The sequence below is a fragment of the Muntiacus reevesi genome, chromosome 8 (genome assembly GCF_963930625.1).
Source record: "Muntiacus reevesi chromosome 8, mMunRee1.1, whole genome shotgun sequence".
Classification (NCBI taxonomy): domain Eukaryota; kingdom Metazoa; phylum Chordata; class Mammalia; order Artiodactyla; family Cervidae; genus Muntiacus; species Muntiacus reevesi.
In genome coordinates this window covers 15,367,429-15,387,216 of record NC_089256.1, presented here as the reverse complement: position 1 = coordinate 15,387,216, position 19,788 = coordinate 15,367,429, and the positions used below count along the sequence as shown (strand labels likewise).

Genomic DNA, 19,788 nt, shown 5'->3' with positions numbered 1-19,788 from the left:
TCTTCTGCACTCCAAATTGATTCAAGGCCTCCCAACAAACTTTCTTTTCCTTATTCCAGCCCTAAATGGGGCCACCCCACCCTGACCAGGCTCTGACACAGGTGAAAGGGAACGAGAAGTTCCTCTGCCTGGGAGTACCACCCTCAGGAAGGGAAGTGGCAGCTGTCTGTCCCAGGGGCAGGGTGCCCTGGACCCAGGTAGAGCAGGGTGTGGTGGTGGGTGAGACCACTGCTTCCTGGCTTATTGTGGAGAAGGTGTTTGCATCAGAGACAGAATGTGGGCCTTCCAAGAACCCATGCCTGGGCCTCCCTGCAGTGGGCAGCCATGGCCAGCTCACTCTGGTTAGGACAGTCTTCTAGAAGTTAGAACCTTAGGCTCTTCTCTTAAAAGGAAGACAGTGATGGAGTGAAAAGACCTTGTATTAGGACCCTTTGGCAGAACTGGGGGGCTCAACTTTCTGCAGCCCATCCCCTCCTCCTCCCTGGAATGAATTCAGGAGCTCAGCCCATGTGAAGAAGAAAGAGCAGCCTCTCTCCATTTCTCAGGCATTCCAGCAAAGGCCGGGCACCCAGTCCTCTCCACTGACTTATAGAACCTCACTGCCCTCCTTCTCCTCCGACCTGCCCACCGTCAGATCCTGTGATAAGGTCAGAGAAAAGCCCGCCAATTCCAGTCACAGTCTCAGGGGCTGCCTGCCTCCACCTTGAGGGGCCTGGGAAAGGGAAGGAGGGAGGTGTATTCATTACCTGATTGTCAGTCTGCTTCCCATCTTCCCTGAGGCCCACTTCTGGAAGGCTCAAGCTTATCAGAGCACATTCTTCTTCCCACAAGACACCAGAGATCTAGCCGTGCCAGTTATCACAGGGCTGCGAGATGATAACTAGAAACAGGCCAGGACCTCTCCCCTTCTTCAGCTACCCCCGTACCAGCCTAGCTGCATGCCAGTCAACCCTTTGACTCATCCCACAATTTACATACATAGAATTTCAGCTCTAATTTCTGAATGCCTCCTCCAGTTTGGAAAGAGGGGATGTGGTAGCAGGAAGGGCTACCTTCTTGGATCAGGCCCCACAGAGATGGGCGGATCTGGGCAGAGCAAGGTCTGGCCTCTTCACTGTTCAAGGACACACAGTCGAGGTGTGGCCAGGCTGAGGTAGTAGGCTATCAAGGATCTAAATAAGGGTCTCTGCACAAAAATCCAGCACTGGGGCTGTGAGAGGATGCTAGAAGTGTTGAGCAAACACAGGAAGGCCGTGGCAGGAGCGGGCTTTCCTTTGACTAATCTTTCTTGTCATTCTGGTAGAGGAAAGAGAGAATTCTGCCAGGAAACCGGAGGGCAGCACCTTGAGAGCTACTCATTACCTCCCCACTCAGAAGGGGGCACTGCAGCTGGGTGAGTAGGGCCACAGGAGGAGGTTAGCGAGACCTCAGAAGCAGCCCCTAAGAGTACAGCAGGGATGGGCAGTGGTGTTTCCGGAGAGTTTCCTGGAAGCACACCCAATGTGCCAAGCCTCGCTGGGCTATCAGCAAACTCCTGGAACCCCATTCAGAGTGTTCCACTCTGAAGGACCTGTTTCCTCATCCTCCTAATCGGCTACTCAACAGTTCTTCCCGAAATTCTGGCAACACCCATCAGTAGGCCTGGAACAGGCTGTCCCGAACTCATGATGGAGATCTCCAAGTCATTAATAAAGTGACCTGTTTGCAGAGCAGAACTGGTTGGGTTCCTTGTCAATCCATCATGCCCCTGTGACATGTGTTCTCTTCCAACTAGACTAAGCCTCCCCTTAGACAACAGTTCCTATGGGCATGTCCCTTCTGACTTTCATTTTGGGAATCTTAGAGAACACATTCTTCTGCACCAGCAGAAATGAACAGAGTTGGGGTTGACAGCCAGTCACATGCTTGAGTAGTGCAAGGAATCATATTTTGAAACCAGACAGACCAGGTTCAAATGGGAATTCTCAGAACCTTAGTCTCTTCATCTCTGAAACAGATATAGATACTAATATCGACTTTGTAATAGTCTTATTCAGATTAAAACTAATAACAGTAACAAAACCTGGGATATGATTATTACACAATAACATCAAAGTTTCAAGCCAGAAACTTTGAGAAATTCAGACAGATGAGAGAGATGTCAGAACTCTTGAGACAGGCATTGTTGCCCAGGTTTTTTTTAAGACTTGGGAAGTGGGTCCAGAAACTAGAAACAAGTAAGATCAGTGCTGGTCACTAGAAATGAATGGATATAATAAAGGAGCTGAGGGCAAGTGGGTTGCTTGCAAGGATTCACATCCATGCAGGAAAAGAGTGAGCTTAGGGGAGTGGAAGAAGAGGGTTCCTTTGCTCTGTTCTCAAGACCGAGTTTCCAAGGCTGAGACTGAGGCTGGACACCCTTTCCCACCCAGCTTTCCAGTACTAAAGGGGCCATGGGGAAATGCCTGCTTGTATTGAGAAGGCCATATGACCAGTGAGGTCGGTGTGAGAGGGCAAGCCCACTATGCATGGTGTGAGGCGGCTGACAAGGGTCTTGCCTCCAGCCTGTCACCCCCGCCCCTGCACACCCACCTGCTCCTGAGGAACTGCCATCAGACCAAGGAAAGAGGAATTGCCTGGCTCATCTTGTCATCAAAACTCTTTCTTAGTGGATAGGAAGGAAAGAAGACACACCTGAATGAACAGGAGGAAGGCTCAGAGCCGTTTAATTTTAGTATTCAAAGAGAATGCGTGCTTAATTTGCACGCTCCCAATTGGGAGTGAAGCAGAATTTATTGTTCACAGATCTATTAACAGGCTGATGAGGAGCAATTTGAAGGGGAAAAAATGGGATTAGCTGAGCCAACATGAGTTCATCAAGAGCCAGTCATGCCAAACCAACCTCATTTCCTTTGTTAATGGGGCTCCCAGACCAGCAGGAAGCCGTAACACGGTGTTACTTGACTGGAGGAAGCCTTTTGACAAAGCCAGTCATGATATCCTGACTGATATCCAGACCAGATGCAGACGCGTGGCTGAGCGTCCTCTGGGGAGAACAACTCAAAGCGTGCCCGGCACAGGCACGGACGGGCCAGGGTGACCTGGAAGACGGTGGCTCTCGGGTCCATCGTGCAAGTCAGCCCTGGACACGGCTGAGAACAGCTGACAGGTTTGTGAGTGATGTGAATGGCCTGAGGCTGGAATCAATGGTTAATAAGACAGTCCAAGGGTTGAAAATTCAAAATTAAGACCCAAGGTTATGAGGAGGGGCTCCAACCAAAGGGACTGAATCTAAGGGAGTCCATGAGGGCTGCCATGGGTCACAAAGGGTCCAAAGGGTCATAGCCTGGGCAGTTTACAAACAGCAGAATGGTTTCTCACAGTTCTGGAGGCAGGAAGCCCAAAATCAGGGTGCCAGCACGCTGGGGTTCTGGTGGGAGCTGGACTGCTGACTTTCTATTGCATCCTCACGGGGCTGAAAGAGCTAGCCAGCTCTTTAGCCTCTTCCACAGAGGCATGGACCCCACCAGGAGGCTGCACCTCCATGAGCTCCCTGCCTCCAAACACCTGACTGCTCTTGGCTGCTTCCTCTTTTAGATCTCTGAGCCCTACTTACATCCCCTGACAGAGGCCAATACAAGCTCTGGATCCTGCAAAGTCCTTTTGTTCCTTTAGAGAAAGAGCGGGAGCTCTTCTGTGTGTCCCCTGGGGAGTCCTCAGAGGCGGCATTGATGGTTTCTTCAAACCATCAATGGGGCTGGCACCCTGCTTCTGTGGGGTCATCCCCCTGACAGTTTTCCTGGGGTGACCACAGCATCTGGAATAGTAACCAGTCTTCCTTTCCAGTCTGAATGTGGACTCTCCTCAGGGAACCCACCTCCCTGCCTCAGGTGGGCCCAAGACACACAGTCCACAGTGGGTCCCCGAGATGCCCTCTTCCCAGAGGATGCAGGGTACAGCTCTGGCTCATAGGCATCCCACCCCATGCCCTCCAGACCCGAGCAGGCCTATACCCTCAGCCTCATTCCTGAGCAAGGGAAGTGATGAACAAGCCTCCAGAGGAGGCAGAGTGACTCTCAGGTCTCTACTGGGGCCTGCACTGGAGACCCAGAACAACGAGGGTTGTGACTCTTCCACACGACAGAGGCAAGCACTCTCAGGTCAGCTGCTGGGGCTGTGTCTCCGAGAGGCCCATTCTCTGCGGCCCCAGCTCCTTTCCCGGCCATCCCCTGACAGGCAACACGGCAGCCTGGCATTTTCTGTCATTTCTCCACAGGCATTTCTCTTCCTTCCTATAGTGTGTGTTGAAAATGTGTTCCCCATCAAGTCTCATTAGCTTAGTTGTGCTCATCTGTTCGGGAATATTTTCCTCTCAGTTGACTTAATAACACTCATGTGTTTTGTGACTTCCCCCCTCCCCCCTCATTGTTTTCTCTTCCTTTTCAGGTTAAATAGATCCAACTGGCCAGACTGTGAGTGACCTTACACCCACTCACCCCCCGAAACACCACACTGATATTTATGTAAGTGCAGGACCCCAACCCCTGCCAGGCGGCTTCCCCACGTCCATCCCTGTCTGCACCTCCACACCCAGAAGACCCCCACCCTCTCCACACCTCTGGTACACACCCACCTCCAACCCCCACATACACACATGCACTTCTTCCCTCATGCACCCACCTCCTCCACTTACAGCCACCTCACCACCATGGAGAAAGGCCTCCCTCACACACACTCCCATAGGCCCCCCAAACACACTCCTTCCCCGCCGTGTCCCTCTCACACCAGGGCCAGATGCTGCCCTTTGAACAGCCCTGAGCTCAGGGTCCCTGAGCAGCTCCCTCAGTGCAGGCACCCCGCATGGCCCTTGGGGCCTTCTGGGGTTCAGTGCCATGGGTTCTGCTCTGGGGCCGAGCGTCCTCCAGTGAAGAAGGGGCTCAGTCACTCAGGGGCCTTGAGGCTCCTGTCCCCAGGCCTTCCCACCACCCTCCTGCCACTTTTGATGAACAAGCGTGGGTGAGGGGCTGGCAACTTCACAAATAGAGGACTAGAAAGCGACTCTTCCCTTTCTTTTCTAGACCGCTCCAAAAATACCCTCGACTCCCCCAACCCCACTGTTCCCACAGGAAACCCCTCCCGCGTGCATCCATTGTCTGCGAGGAGCTGACTTCCCTCTGGCCTTGGCCCAGGACCTCTCCCAGGTTACACCTACTCCTCCCAGACACTGGTTTCCGAAGACCCTTCTTCTGTCTCCTGGGGGAAATGGTCTCCTGTTGGCCTGTCTCCCACCTATCCCAACTTCTCCATGCATTCCAGAAGTGGTCTTAGAGGCTTTGGCTGGGTGGCTAGTCTTTTCTCTAAAGGCGCCAGGCATATTTCCGGACCCCACTGACATTTAGAAAATCTAAACATTCAAAAACGTCTGCATGGCCTTTTTAGAATTAGCAATTAGTTGTTAAAGGTCTCTGTGATTCCCACAATGGCTCCATCTCTAATTTGTTTTTCCTAAAACACTTTTCATTTCCCATGTCCATTTCTGGAGCAGCTCTGCTCCCAAAGGGAAAGAATCAGCAGGCAACACATGATAACAGGTCCAGGGGTCATTGCTGATGAGTAAGAGATTTCAAATACTACATCAAGGGCAGGCAAAGAGAAATGTGCTGAGCAGCTACTGTGGGCCAAGCACTTTTTCTGCACAATTTAATTTTAATTTTTGCCTTTAGAACATGCTGAAAAGTGGAGAAATTATTGTTCCCACTTTACAGATTAAGAAACTGAGGCTCAGAAAGGTGAACAGCAGCTTTCTTGAGGAGACTTAGCACCTACATGGCTGAGCTGGGATTTGAAGGTCTCTGTTCTCTTTCCGCATTACCAGGTACCTCCAACTTAAGGGTCTAGGAACAGATCAGAACAGCAGCCTAAGCTTCAGTTAAGAGAAATCCTATGGCCTCACATGTGAAGGCGTGGCAAGGACTATGCCCAGGGAGGGGCCATGCTCCAGCTAGAGCAGAGGACGGATGGACGGTGAGGACCAGGGAGAAGCTGCAGCCAGATGCCCCAAGGATGCCCAGCCTATTGGCCGGGAGCTGTCAGACACTCCACAGGAAGCAGGCGCTTCCTCATTTGGAATCTTAGTTTACCCAGCATAACTTGTCCCCACCACCGCTGGTTATAAAGTCTACCACTGAATGGTTGCTGCACGTGCCAGCCACTGGGCTAAACTTAGAGTACATATCCTTCAGTCCTTGCAGCTGGGCGAGGGAGGCTCCATTTCATAAGGGAGGAACTGAGACTCAGCTGCGAAGGAAGTGGCCCAAGGCCATGTTGTTAAGGGGTCTCAAAGCCCAGCTTCGGACGTAGGACTGTCCAGATGCATGTCACCCCTCAGGGTGGTGCATTTAATGAGATTCATTTGTTGTTGATGACTTGCATAGTTCAAAACTGAAGTTCCCGTAGGAATACATTTGAAGAATCATACTTGAAACTTTTCCCACGAAGTGAAACTTTATAAATATTTTTGTTTGCACATATTAACGTAGTACATGCCCTCACTGCACTGGTACTCACAGCCTCAGCGAGGTCCCACACTGTGGTTCCTGGGCCAAAGTCCTCCTTAGCCGGAGCCCCTGGAAGCACGAAGATGCCCTGAAGGTAGCCCAGCCCTGAGCACTTCCAGCTGCTGCTCAGCCCAGCCAGCAAGAGGGGAGTGTGTCCTATTGTTGCAAATAGAATTGACACAAACAAAAACACAAGGTCCTCACTCTCTTGGCCAGCAGTTCCTTCCTGCAGGCTGAGAGGCAAGTCTTGTTCTTTCCTCTCTCCCTGGAGGTGGGCTAAAAGTTGAAGCGTTTGCCTAGGAGTAGGGAGGATGGTGGTGGAAAGGGCCCAAGCCCCCTGACCATCCCTAACAATGGGCAGACGGGTTGCATTCAGAGTCCCGCCCATCTCCACCCACCCTCTGGAGTGGCTGCTCTGAGCGGAGCAAATGCCCTTGGTATGCGGCACAGGCCAGGGGAGGCTGGGGGAGCCCGCCCTAGGCTAGGCAGGCCACCGTGTGGCTCCTGGCAGATGCCCTCCCCGCAGCCTGGCCCCAGCGCCTGGAGCTCCCCTGCTGATTTCATCACCCCACTCTTCATGCTGATGGGGAAGGGCTGGGACCTTGCATTGGAACAGGCATAGCACAAAGCTTTCCGAAGTAGCCAGCAAATCCTGACTCTCCTTCAGAGCTGGCCTCAGACCCTTTGTCTAGATCAAGGAGGGGGAAAGAGCTTAGACCCCTAGGCTTGGGTCTGTCTTCCTCTTGGGCCTACTTGAAGCAAGACTCAGGCTTAAACAGTCCACAGATCCAAGGCCACAATGAATGTATAAGAAATAATTAGTTCCCTGGTGACTACCATGGATGTGGGGAAAAGAGTCCCACGGCCAGAACTCAACTAACATTTCATCATTAGACATGGCTGTTCCTGATTCACATTTTTTTCCACTCCAGCCACCTACCTCCCCACTGTAGGTCTCACAACCTACCTTCCCACTGCAGGTCTCAAAGTCTTAACTCCCTATGCTGTAGGCTAGGTCTCACAGTCTACCTCCCCACTGTAAGTCTCACAATCTACAAGGGATTCCCTCCTGGCATGAAGAGTGATTCATCTCTTGGACCCGATCTGCACATATGACTAACAATAGGCCTAGTATTTAAGCAAACAGCAGTCAGTTATCCCTTCAGCGCACCCCTCGGTGGCCCATCTATCCTTAGACACCCTCAATTCCATACAGTGGACCAAGAATGAGCACTTAGGGATTGGGCCTCTCACTGGCTACTCCTCACAAAACCATTGCCATGTACCACATCCCTTAAAACAAGTGCAAATTTATCCCAAGCCAGTACATTATCATACAGTTAGCTCCAAAGCAGTGGTATTCCCAGGATACCAAGTAAATGCAAATATAAAGCCACTCTTAGGGCAATTTCCTATCTAGACCACATAAAATGTCCACAGGGGGAAGAAGTCCCACTATCAAGGACCCTGCTGTCAAACATTACATAACAGAAAGGAAACACTCCACCATGAACAAGAACAAGCAGACACAGAATGTGGGAGGATTAGCATTCTCAAAATCTGTGCTAATAAAACAATCTGAAAGGGACTATAAAAATAAATACATTTAAAATAATTGAAGAAACTAAAATGAAAATAGAAATCATAAGGGATTATCAAGAAACCATGAAAACAGGGCAGGTAATTTGGAAAACTATTTGAAAGTTATAGTAAAGAATGTACTTCAGGAAAACTGAAGTTAAATCAATAAGGGTGAGTGAAGTGCAAGAAGCAATGATGAGCAAAGAAACCAGTAACCTTGTGGGTAAATAGAAATAAGTACTGAATTATTTATAAATAACAACTATAGTAATAATGACCACTGGGAGGAAGTTAAAGACAGGCAAAACTAAAATATTAGTCAATAATAACACGGAAGATGGCGGAGGATGGTGGGCATCCAAACATTGCTGCTGCTAAGTCGCTTCAGTCGTGTCCGACTCTGTGCGACCCCATAGATAGCAGCCCACCAGAATCCCGTCCCTGGGATTCTCCAGGCAAGAACACTAGAGTGGGTTGACAGGATCCTTATTTTGTTCTGTTGGAGAATAGAGATATTCATCAGCTGTTTTTGTTGTTGTTCAGTTGCTAAGTCATGTCTGACTCTTTGTGACCCCATGGACTGTAGCCTATCAGGTAGGTTCCTCTGTCCATGGGATTTTCCAGGCAAGAATACTGGAGTGGGTTGCCATTTCCTTCTCCAGAAGATCTTCTTGACCCAGGGATCAAACTCATGTCTCCTGCATTGGCAGGCAGATTCTTTACCACTGAGCCACCTGGAAAGCTCATTCCTCAGCTGCAGAGTTTGCTAAATCACAATTCATTGTTAAAATGTAAGGGTAAGAGTGATGCATACTGTGTTCATAGACTGGCAGACTCAATGTCAACGTCCCCAAAGTGACCTATGAATTTAATACAAGTCTAATCAAATTTCCAGAAGGATTTTTTTTAACATATAGACAAGCTGATTATAAAATTTACATGGAATGACAAATGAATAAGAATAGATGAAGCAATTTTGAAAAAGAAGAATAGTGTTGGAGGAATCACACTACCCAATTTTCAAACTTCTTTATAAAGCTACAGTAATCAAGAGTGTGACAGTGACAAAGGAATAGACACACAGACTAATGGAACAGAAGACAAAGTCTAGAAATAGACCCTTACAAATATGTCCAATTGAGGGCTTCCCTGGTGGCTCAGTGGTAAAGAATCTGCCTGCCAGTGCAGGAGACAAGAGTCTGAACCCTGGTCGGGGAAGATCCCACAGGCCATTGAACACCTAAGCCCATGCACCACAACTATTAAGCCTGTGCTCTGGAGCTTGGAAGTCGCAACTACTGAGCCTCCATGCCACAACTCCTGAAGCTTGCACACCCTAGAGCCTGTGCTCTGCAACAAGAAAAGCTACTGCAATGAGAAGCCTGCAGACCACAACTAGAGAGTAGCCCCCGCTGCTCACTGCAACTAGAGAAAGCCCATGCAACAAGGAAGACCCAGCATAGCGAAAAATAAATTAAAAATGTGTCTCTTATTTTATTTAAAAAAAAATAAATGTCCAACTGATTTTTTATAATGATGCAAAAAATATTTAATGGAGAAAAGAGAGTCCTTTTGACAAACGATGCTTAAAGGATTTAACATCCATATGCAAAAAGAAGAAAAAGAACGTTATAAAAAACTAACTCAAAATGTAAATGTGAAAATATGAAACTTATAAAAACACATGGTAGAAGTGTTTCCTGACTGGAATGTAGCAAAAAATTCTTAAATGTGCACCAAAAGCACAGGAGGATTGATGGGGTGTCTTACAAAGTTGGTGGGGCGCTTCTGGGCAATGGATACCACTCTGAGCTCTGCTGTCCTATCCCACCAGAAAGTTTCCTTGGCTTTTCTCCCCAGAGTGTATCTGACAGTCAGAACATACAGAATTATGTACCCTCATTCCCTTGAAGCAGTAATGGGAGGCCACTTACCCGTGATGGTCTTGGTGTATTGGTAAGGCTCTGAAAGGAAGTGTGGGAGGGTGAGTACAAAGGCCCCCAAAGCTAGCAGAAGGCCCCCAATGCCAATCAGCTTTGGACGGTGCACCCGGCTGCCAAAGTAGCTGACGAAGATGATGAGGATGGCGTTGCTGATCTGCAGAGAGAGCAGAGGAGCCAGGTGAGACCAGAGGCTATGTCCTCACCCACCCATAGCGAATCTGACCACCAAAAAAGAGAGGCAAGAAGCTGCCTGGTGTGACAGGCAAGACAGCTTGCCTGGTGATTCTTACAGAGGGCCAAGCATGCAGTTTCAGCTTTCCCCTGTTTTCAGAAACCCTTCCCAGCCTCAGCATTCTAGGGGAGACCAAAGGAAGTATCTAGAGACCATGGGAAGTTCAACGATCTTAGGGCCAAACTTTTGGGGGCCAAATTCAAGAAAGCCTCCTATTCTGGCTGGCTCCTAGAAACAGTGCATGTTCTCTAACTAAAGCCCCTAAGGACTCTGATATCATAGTCAGAATAACCACCAAGCAACATGCACTATCTCATTTCAGCATGCAGCAAGACATTTTGCAGATGGCACAATTGGGACTCAGTATATTAAGTAACTTGCTGTGTACATGAGGTCAGGAGGTGGCTCAAACCAGGACGACCTGAGTTTAAAGTGCCCTGTCTTAACTGCACTGGTCTATGGCCCCTTACAGAAGTGGGTTTCTGCCCCAGAAGCTCTGCTTCTAATCAGCCGTGGCCCTCCCTGGGTTGGTTTCCACTTCTGTGAATGAGGGATGAGGGTTAAAGTGCCCCGAGTCCCTTCCCAACTGGAAACACCAATAACTCATGCTCCTGGTGCTCCCTGGAAGGCATGCTCTCTGAGCCCCACCAAAGAGGGGAATCAAAGGCTCCAGCTGGGGCGCAGGCTCTTCTTCAATGGTAAAAGAGGGGCTGGCAGATCTTCTGACCTTGACTCCAAGATGGTCATCTACCCCAGAAAGTAAGTTCACCTGAGCCAGAGGAGCCCTGGATGTCAGCACTCATAGCCCCCGCCCTGTCCATGCCACAGTCTCCTTCCGGCTATTAAAGCAGGGGCCCTTGTCTCAGGAAATAGGAACCAGAGGCTTGGTATGTGGCTCTTTCCATGATCATCAATGACCTCCTCATTGCCAAGCCCATTGGCTAATCCTCTTCTCACTTGATCTCTCAGCACCTTCTGATTCAGTTGACCATTGCTCTCTTCCTGAAACCCTCCTTTCACTGAGTTTCCATGACACCACCGTCTCCTAGTTTACTGCCCCTGGCTGCTCCATCCCAGTCTCCTTGGCTGGTTCCTTCTTGCCTCCCTGATCTCTCAACTCTCAGGTTCAGTCTCCACACCTCGGCTCTTGTCTTGGGAGCTCAGCCAGTCCACGGCTTTCCTTGTTCTGTATGTGCTTCTAATTCCCTCATGGGGGGTTAGAAGCATATTTCTATGAGTAAATGTCATACTTAGCATCAGAATGCTGTGTGAGCAGAGATTGTTTTCTGTCTGTTCATTCCTGTCTCCCCAGCACCTAGAATGGTGTTTGACACACAGCTGGTGCTCATGAAATGTTTGTTGAATAAATGAATGAAGGAAGGAGTAAATGGTAGGCTTTTTCAAGAAGAGGAAGGATTACCCAGGAGACCCCTCCTGTGTGGCCAAGAAAAAGAATGGTTTATGACAGAAAGAGAAAGGGAATATGAAGGTGGGTGAGGAGGCCTAGCCTGGCTGAGAAGTTGCACCAGTTCCTGGCCAGATGTGGTTCTAGGACATTCTGTAACCAGTGCCTGGAGACAAAGCTTCATTAGCTTCTTAGATTTTATTCCCTTCTTGTTTCCCTATCATTTTGCAGGAAGTAATTGTAAATGTCAGACCATATCAGCTAAGCTAACTGAGGCTGACTTGCAAGGTTTTGGAGAAGAATGGGGGAGGGTCCCAAAGGGAGGCTCAGGAAGGACTGGGGGGCGCCCAGCCCCAAGCCCTGGGAGCAGACTGGGCTGGCTTCGTGGAGGAAACTGGGCCCCTATGGCTCTTACAACTGGCTTAAGCCCTTGGTTCCCAATCTTTCCTTCAGCAGTGGAGCTCCTTTGAAAAAAATTACTTTCCTTAATATAAAAACAAAAGAAGCAGCAGCAGCTATTCTAGCTGAGGAGAAGAGGGGCTCTGCAGCCCAGGCCACATCCCCTCAGCCCTGACCTGGCCCCAAACAGCTCCGTGGACTTCCCCTCAGAGCATTTGCAACACATCCCCGCCCATTAATGTCTCAAAACAAAGGGACCCAGGGCAAACCACAGTGGGCATTAAGGGCTATTGTAGGTGAAGCTGGTGCTTCACTGGCAGATGCTGACATCTTCCCTGCCAGCCAAGCCCCTCCTCCTGCTGCCGGCCTGGTCCGACCAACCCTGTCTCCCCTTGCCCTCACCGCTGGCCCCGGGGGCTTGGAGACTGGCCTGCAGCGTGAAGGCTCCCACTTCTGGAAGTTGGCTGCACACGCCAGGCGGTCAGATGGGTTCGGCTTCCCCTCCACCAGGCCTGTTCTTTCTCACACCCCTCAGGCTTCTGATAGGCAGCTGCCTTTTGGTCTGTGGTGCCTTCAATCCCCTTGTGGCTCAGCTGGTAAAGAATCTGCCTGCAATGTGGGAGACCTGGGTTCAATCCCTGGGTTGGGAAGATCCCCTGGAGAAGGGAAAGGCTATCCCCTCCAGTATTCTGGCCTGGAGAAGTCCATGGACAGTGTAGTCCATGATGTTGCAAAGAATCGGACACAACTAAGCAAGTTTCACTTCACTTAGCCTTCAATCCTGTGCTTAAGCAGCTACCAAATCCTGTCTTTTCTTCCTTTGCAGGATCACCAGGGCCCTCTTCTCCCCCAGCTGCTCAAGCCTGGCTCATTGAAGGCCTCCTAGCCGTGTGACTTCGGGATGCACCGTCTTCTGCCTCAGGTGTCTCCCAGGCTCTCCAGAGGGTTCATCTTCACTGACTATACACCCAGCCCTGGTTCTGTTCAAGAAGCCAGGCCAGTTCCTTACTGCCCGCCCCCAAAACTGGGAGCCTCGAGCTTGACCATGAAGCTCCCTCCCTTTGGCTGCTCTCTGCTCTCCCAGTAAGACCCCTACTTTCCTAGTCTGTTTTTAAATGCTGGGGTCAGAATCAATAGGATTGGGACTTCCCTGGTGGTCCACTGGCTAAGACTCCATATACTCCCAATGCAGGGGGCCCAGGTTTGATCCTTGATCAGGGAACTAGATTCCACATGCCACAACTAAAGATCCCTCATGCTGCAATGAAGATCAAAGATTCCACATGAAACAACTAAGATATGGTGCAGCCAAATAAATAAATAATAAATTTTTCAAAAAATTAAAAAAAAAAAAGAATCAATGGGATTGTTGAAGACCCCTTGGCTGAGTTCCTATCCTACCTACTCCACACATTCACCCATTCACTTCCCTTCAACACACACAGATACACATCCAGACACACACAGATACACAAATACACATAGACAGGTACACAAATGTACACACAGATCACAGACACACACAGTCATACACACAGACACACACACAGACTCAGACACATGTAGAAACAGACATACACACAGAGAGAGGCACATTTTCATACAAAGCACACACACAGGATTGTTAGGTTCAGGGAATTAACTTTCTTATATTTGCCTCAAACTATGCCCATAGGGATGTCCACAACCTGACTGTTGAAAAACTCATCTGAGTTTGGGAAAGAGAAATTAGAAAACAGTGGAAGTATCACATGGGCCTGGGAGCTCAGAGGAGGGTCTGAGGCCCATGAGGCCAGCAGGCATGACTGATGGGTCCCAGGGTTGTACGTGTGCAAGGGTGTGTCCACCACAGTGGAGGAAGTCCGTGGAGGTGGAGTGCGTGTCGAGAGAGGCAGCAGTAGAGCTTCCAGCAGTGTGTCCAGGGACTAGCTTTTGGGCAGAGCAGGGCTGGTGGGCAAAGGGCAGGGCGGGGGCTTTGGGGATCAGAGGGAGGCCTGGGGTGGTGGCCGTCAGACAGACCTGGGCTCTGATCTGGTGTGGCCACCAGTATTGGGTAGGCTTTCTGCCTAAAAGACATGACTACTGTGAAGACAGTCCTCCTGCGAGGACTGCAGGGGCATCTGCCCTGGCATGGCGGGGAGGGTTCCTGAGGGGCACTCCTGTGTGGGCCTGGCGGGGCACAGGACTGAAGGGTAAAGGGGCGTTTCCAGCAGGGAGCTGGCTGGGGGATGAGCTGGCTGGAAGGTGGTGGATGGGGGCCGCTGGGAGACCTCCCGCCTTCTTTTCAGCTCATCTCAGAAACTGCCCGTGAGAGCCCCTGCATCGGCCTGAATTTCACTAAATCAACAGAAAATCTAACTGCACCTGGGCTCCCGGGAGGGGGAGGCTTTGGCCTCCACCCCAGAACAGTGGGCCTCATGGAAAGAAAAGACAGAAAGTCATAGACTTGTGACCCTGTCTGGGAGTCAAACCCATTGAGTTGGCCTCTGGGAGCTGCTCCCCTACCTGCATGCCTGCGACTTGTCTTCTGCGGGGAGCCGGCCTGACTGCTCAGGCCCCTTCTCGGCCGTAGGAGAGATCAAAGATTCTCTCTCTGTCCCGCCACCCCTGATTTATTAAAGTGCAAATTGGCCTTTCTCACCTCCCTCAAGGAAATTGCTGCAGCCACCATTTGCCCATTCTCCTGACTCTGACAAGATTATCAAGCTCCTATGAATCTTTAACTGATTGTAAGACGCCAGTGCCATCCTCTGCTAGTCTTAAAGAGTTGAGATAAAATTCATGAGCTAAAACTAGTGTCTGCAGTTCTGCACGTATGCATGTCTTTGATCTAAAATTTGGTGAGTCCTGTTAGCATATATATGTATGTTACCCCTCAATAAAGTCGTCGGAATCAGTCACAAGCTGACTCCGTCCCTCTCAACCCCATCTTTCCGAGTCTTTCTTTTCTCAGGTGCTCTGGTGATTGCGTCCTCGACCTGTTCCTTAGCCGGCTGGCCCGGCAGTCTTCCTCTGGATGGGGCTGGATGGAGGCCACGTCAACTGGTAGGTGAACTCAATCAGAGGCACGGAGTTTGGAGGCAGCAGGCCTGCACACCTCGGGCAAGCCGCTGACCTTGTTGAACCCCGGTGCCCTCACCTGTTGGAGGAGGTGCAGAGCACCTGCTCGCAGGGGAGTGGTGAGGAGGTCAGGAAACTCCGGAGGCTCTCAGCTCAGTGCCTGGTGCCAGGGGAAATGTATCTGACTGTGTCCATCCCCCACGTGCCCCCTGCCCCGATCTGCTCCTCCAGAGCCCCCTCTTGGATCCCGTGAGCACGATGACGCTTGGGTGGGTTCCAATGGACTGGAGCATCCTGCTTACCTCATTCAAGCTGGAGATGAGACCTGAGGAAGAACTGGAGAGGCCAAACCGCTTCTCGATGGTGGTGAGGCTGCTCTTGAAGTAGGCACTATACAGGAGCTGGCAGAGCTGCAGGAGGCCATGGCACAGCACGAACACCTGGGAGGAGACTGGCAGTGAGCCCTGCTGCCCACTTCTGCTCTCCACTCTGGGGCACAGAGGCCCAGCAGCCTGGCCCGTTCCCTCCCTTGTTCATTGGGAACACGCTCTCCATCAGGTGGTCCCAGGGTGGAATGCCGTCATCCTCAGACCCATTTCACCCCTGACCTTGGTCAAGGCATGTCAGTGATTCCCATGATTTCAGCCGTTCCTGTCACATGGCAGGGAAACCACAGGGTTGGAGAAGCATCTTTAAAGGTGTGACTCCTCAGATTTTTCTCTGAGAGCTCTGCCGTCCCTCCTGGGTCCTGTGAAGGTTGAGGGCCCCCCTCTCAGCCCACTCATGTCACAAACAAGCAGAGGGGTGACACTGCTCCACGCCTCTTGACCAGGCCTCCATTACCCTTCCCCATCAACACTCATTCCCCCAGACTCCCTTCTCATACCCCAGTGAGGCTGCAGGATGGGCTCTCACCCAGCCCAGCTTGTTACCACCTCTTATACGAGATGTTTGTGACCATGCTGGCTCCTCCTCTGGATGAAGATAAAGGCCTGGGAAAGGCATCCCGCCCGGTCCCATAGGCCTTGTCCTGTGGGTGTGAGTAAATGTGACAAGCAAATGTGCTTTCCGTGGTTGACGGAGACAGAAGCACAGTGGCAAGGGTGGAGAGGGGTCGTGGCATCTGGAGTTGGCTGCAGGCTCCGCGCTCCTGGGTTCTTGGCTGTCGGGCTGAGAGCAGGCTCAGAGCCCCAGACCCCCTGGAAGTGCCCCTTCTGAGGACAGCACGTTTCCATCAGGGAAGGGTGGGGTGCCAGTATGTTTCCCAGTCTGCCAAAGCTCTTCCCTCACTGGAAGAGCTGGCATCTCAGGAAAGCAACAGGGATCCACCCACATTTCTATTTCCTTATTAAGCCAAGCCAGCCATCCACAGGGGCCCCGCTCTAGGCTTTGGGGTCAGAACTGACATCTCCTCTCCAACCTGCCAATGTAAAGCCTCTGCAGCCCACGCTGCCTGCTCATACATCCAAATCAAGGTGGCCAACACACCACAAAACCAGACACTTGTCCAAGCACTGCCACTCCCCTCCTGAGCCTGCCTTCTTTTCAGCCCATCTCAGAAACTGCCTGCGAGGGTCCTTGTGTTGGCCTGAATTTCACTAAGTCAAGGGAAGATCTAACTGCATCTGGGCTCCCGGGAGGGGGAGGCTGTGGCCTCCACCCCAGAACAGTGGGCCTCGTGGAATTTACACTGTCCCTCAGTGATGCAAATCAAAATTAGAGGGAAGAAGGATGGGCTGAGAGGTCAGAAGCCAGGATCAGCTAGGAGACACTGTAAGCCAGGGAGAAAGGGCAGAAGCAGTGTTGGTGGCTCAGCGGGTAAAGAATCTGCCTGCAATCCGGAAAAACTGGGTTCAGTCCCTGGGTTGGGAATATCCCCTGGAGGAGGGCATGGCAGCCCACTCCAGTATTCTTGCCTAGCGAACACACCCATGGGGAGAAGAGCCTAGTGGGCTACAGTCCATGGGGTTGCAGAGTTGGACATGACTAAGGGACGAAACATACGCAATCTCTGCTTGGTTCCCTAGCAGTCTCAGGAGAGAAAGGTGAGGATGGTGGGGAAAAAAATCTGTCTCAGATCTTTTCCTGAAAGATATGTCTTTGCTCTTTCCAGTAAATACAAAAATCCCTGCAGACATGAGGTGGAAGACTCCACCTAGAGCTAGGGGGCGCCTTTCTCACCTCACACCCCAGCAAAGCCTACTGCACCGCCAGCTCTCAGCCAATGCAGCTCTGGCAGGTTGGGGTCCCTTACAGATGCCCCAGCAGAAATGCTGGTGTGTGTCTGAGACCCCAGGTTCCAGTGGACTCAGCAGATGAAGAGGAATGAGATCTGTGGCTGCAGGGGAGGGAAAGGTGGGCAGAAGATGCTGGGTAAAGAGAGAGAAGTGGAGAGAAGGTTCCAGTAGATTTCTGTGCAGAGCAGCTCAAGGTCACAGCCATCTGCCTCATGGGTGGCAGGAAGGAAGCCTGTCCACTCACCACTCCTGCCTCCCCAGAGAGGCTCATCTCTGCTTCTTCTCATGCACTGGAATTCTCAACATTTTGTGATAAAGGTACTTTGGAAAATGATCCAGTCTCTCCTATGAATGGGGAAACAGATGTCCAGAGAGGGAGAGAGGGGGGATCCTAGCACCTCAGAGCTGAGGAGACCAAGGGCTCACAAGGGCAGGAAACTGCCACAGCTGCTCCGTTGTGTGAGAGGCAGGCCCAGGACCGGGCCTGCCAGGCACTTGGAGGGCCTGGCACCAGGCCCACAGCACCTGTACGTCCAGGATACAGGCAGTTTAGTCTTGGAGGCCTTACCAGATTATCTTCTTCTGATCACCCCATGAAGGTTAATGCCCCCCCAACCTGCCCGGCTCAAATTGTCTGTAGTCACCTTCCCTGGACATGGGGCCCTTTCTGCACATGTGCATTGGAAGCCCCATTTGTGGTACCCACATCTCAGACTCTCCTACAGAACGTCCCCCAGGGTTTTTACACTCAAGTGCATCACACTCTGTGCTGGACATGTCCATACGGACATTCTCAGACCCCTCCCCCAGACTAATCGCTTCCTAAATAGGGCCCAATGTCCTCCCCACTCAAGCCTCTTCGGTTTTTCCTTCATTCCCCATCACGTTCGCTCAGTGCCCTAAGCCAGAAACCGGAAATTCTCCTGGATGCATGGTCCTCACCTCTGACATTTGGTGCCACTGTGATTTCATCTGGCGCCTCTTGCATTTGACCTGCCCTCACCTCCAGATTATGTCTGGCTTCAGGCCCTCCCTCTTTTATCTCCCCCAGATTCTTTCAACAGCCTCTCACAGATCTCCTATCTGCCGCCTTCCAGTCTTCCATCTCATCACTCCAGGAAGAGCTTTATCAAACACCAGTGTGAGCCAGGTACACCCAGATTAATACCTCTCACTGGCTCCCCACTTTTCACAAGATGAAAACCAATGCCCTTTGGAGTGTCATCCAAGATGCTACAAGTCCTGGACTCTGCCTGCCTCGTTGGCTCCATATTCTGCTAGATGGATCATATTTTACAAAGATGGCTACACTAATGTCTCCTGTCCCATATATACCTCTTACAATGTGACAATGACATTCATCCATCAAGAAGTGGGATCTGTGTTCTCTTCCTTTCAATATGGGCCAGCCTTACCTATTTGCTTCTAAAAAAGAGAAGGAAGCAGAAGTGATGCTCTGTGGTCTCTGTGGCTAAGTCCTGAAAGTTAATAGTGAATCTCCCAGCTCTTTCATTGGATCTTAAACCCCAGACATCACATTATAAGGAAGCCGCTCTTCCCTACTCATGGGGATCCCCATGGTGATGCTCCAGCCGATCAGTCCAGTTAAAGTTTCAGCCTGCAGCCAGCTCAGGATTCCAGCCTTCAATGCCAGGTGAGCTATGCCCACCAAGCCTTCCACAGATGGCAGATCCATGAGCAAACTAAATGTTGCCATTGTTTTAAGCACTAAGTTTGGGGCTGCTTTGTTATGTAGCACTAGAGCTAGAACCTCTTGTCCTTCAAACTTCATCAAGGTCACACACTACCCCAGAGCACACACTCACTGTCTGCATCTTTGCTCAGTCTTCACAAAAACATCTTTCTGTCTGGATAACCCTTCAGTGTTTTCCTTGCCCAGCACAGGGTTCAGATATGTGTTCAGCTCAAAGTAGCCTCCGAAAGTCCTGTCACCTGATGCTGACTTTTGCGCAGAGACTTGCGGATGGCTTGGCATGTGACTGGCATTCAGGGTGGCATCCAGCAGAGGGCTGAGGGCTGTCAGAGCAGCCTGTGAGACACTGAGGGCTGGGCCAATGTCCAAGGCAGTGGGGAGGCAGGTAGTGGCAGCTTAGAGGCTCCTGCAGAGGTTGAGTTGACAAGGCTCTTGTCCTTGATTTGAGGTGGAAGAAAAGGGGCAGAGTTTCCAGCCTGAGGGCCAGGAAGGGGTCAAGTCTGTGCGTGAGACAGGGACCCAGGAGGAGGAGTACAGATAGAGAGAGGGGACAGGAGTTCAGGTTTGGAACACCCAAGTTACTGCATATAAAGTTCAAAAATACCAGTCTCCCTCTAACCAAATCAGTAATGGATTAACAGGAGTGACTAATCTCTACTAGAGCAACTGATTGGCGGCTCA

At 50.9% G+C, this 19,788-nt stretch overlaps 1 protein-coding gene across 1 annotated transcript in view; it reads right to left on the bottom strand.

Annotated features, from left to right (window-relative positions):
* Positions 1 to 19,788, bottom strand: part of SLCO2A1 (solute carrier organic anion transporter family member 2A1) — an 84,865-nt gene that overhangs the window by 28,198 nt on the left and 36,879 nt on the right. The window contains exons 2-3 of the mRNA XM_065943213.1: positions 15,459 to 15,596; positions 10,052 to 10,214 (exon numbers count right to left, since the gene is read on the bottom strand). Of these exons, the coding sequence (XP_065799285.1) occupies positions 10,052 to 10,214; positions 15,459 to 15,596 (301 nt within the window). The remainder of the gene's footprint in view (positions 1 to 10,051; positions 10,215 to 15,458; positions 15,597 to 19,788) is intronic.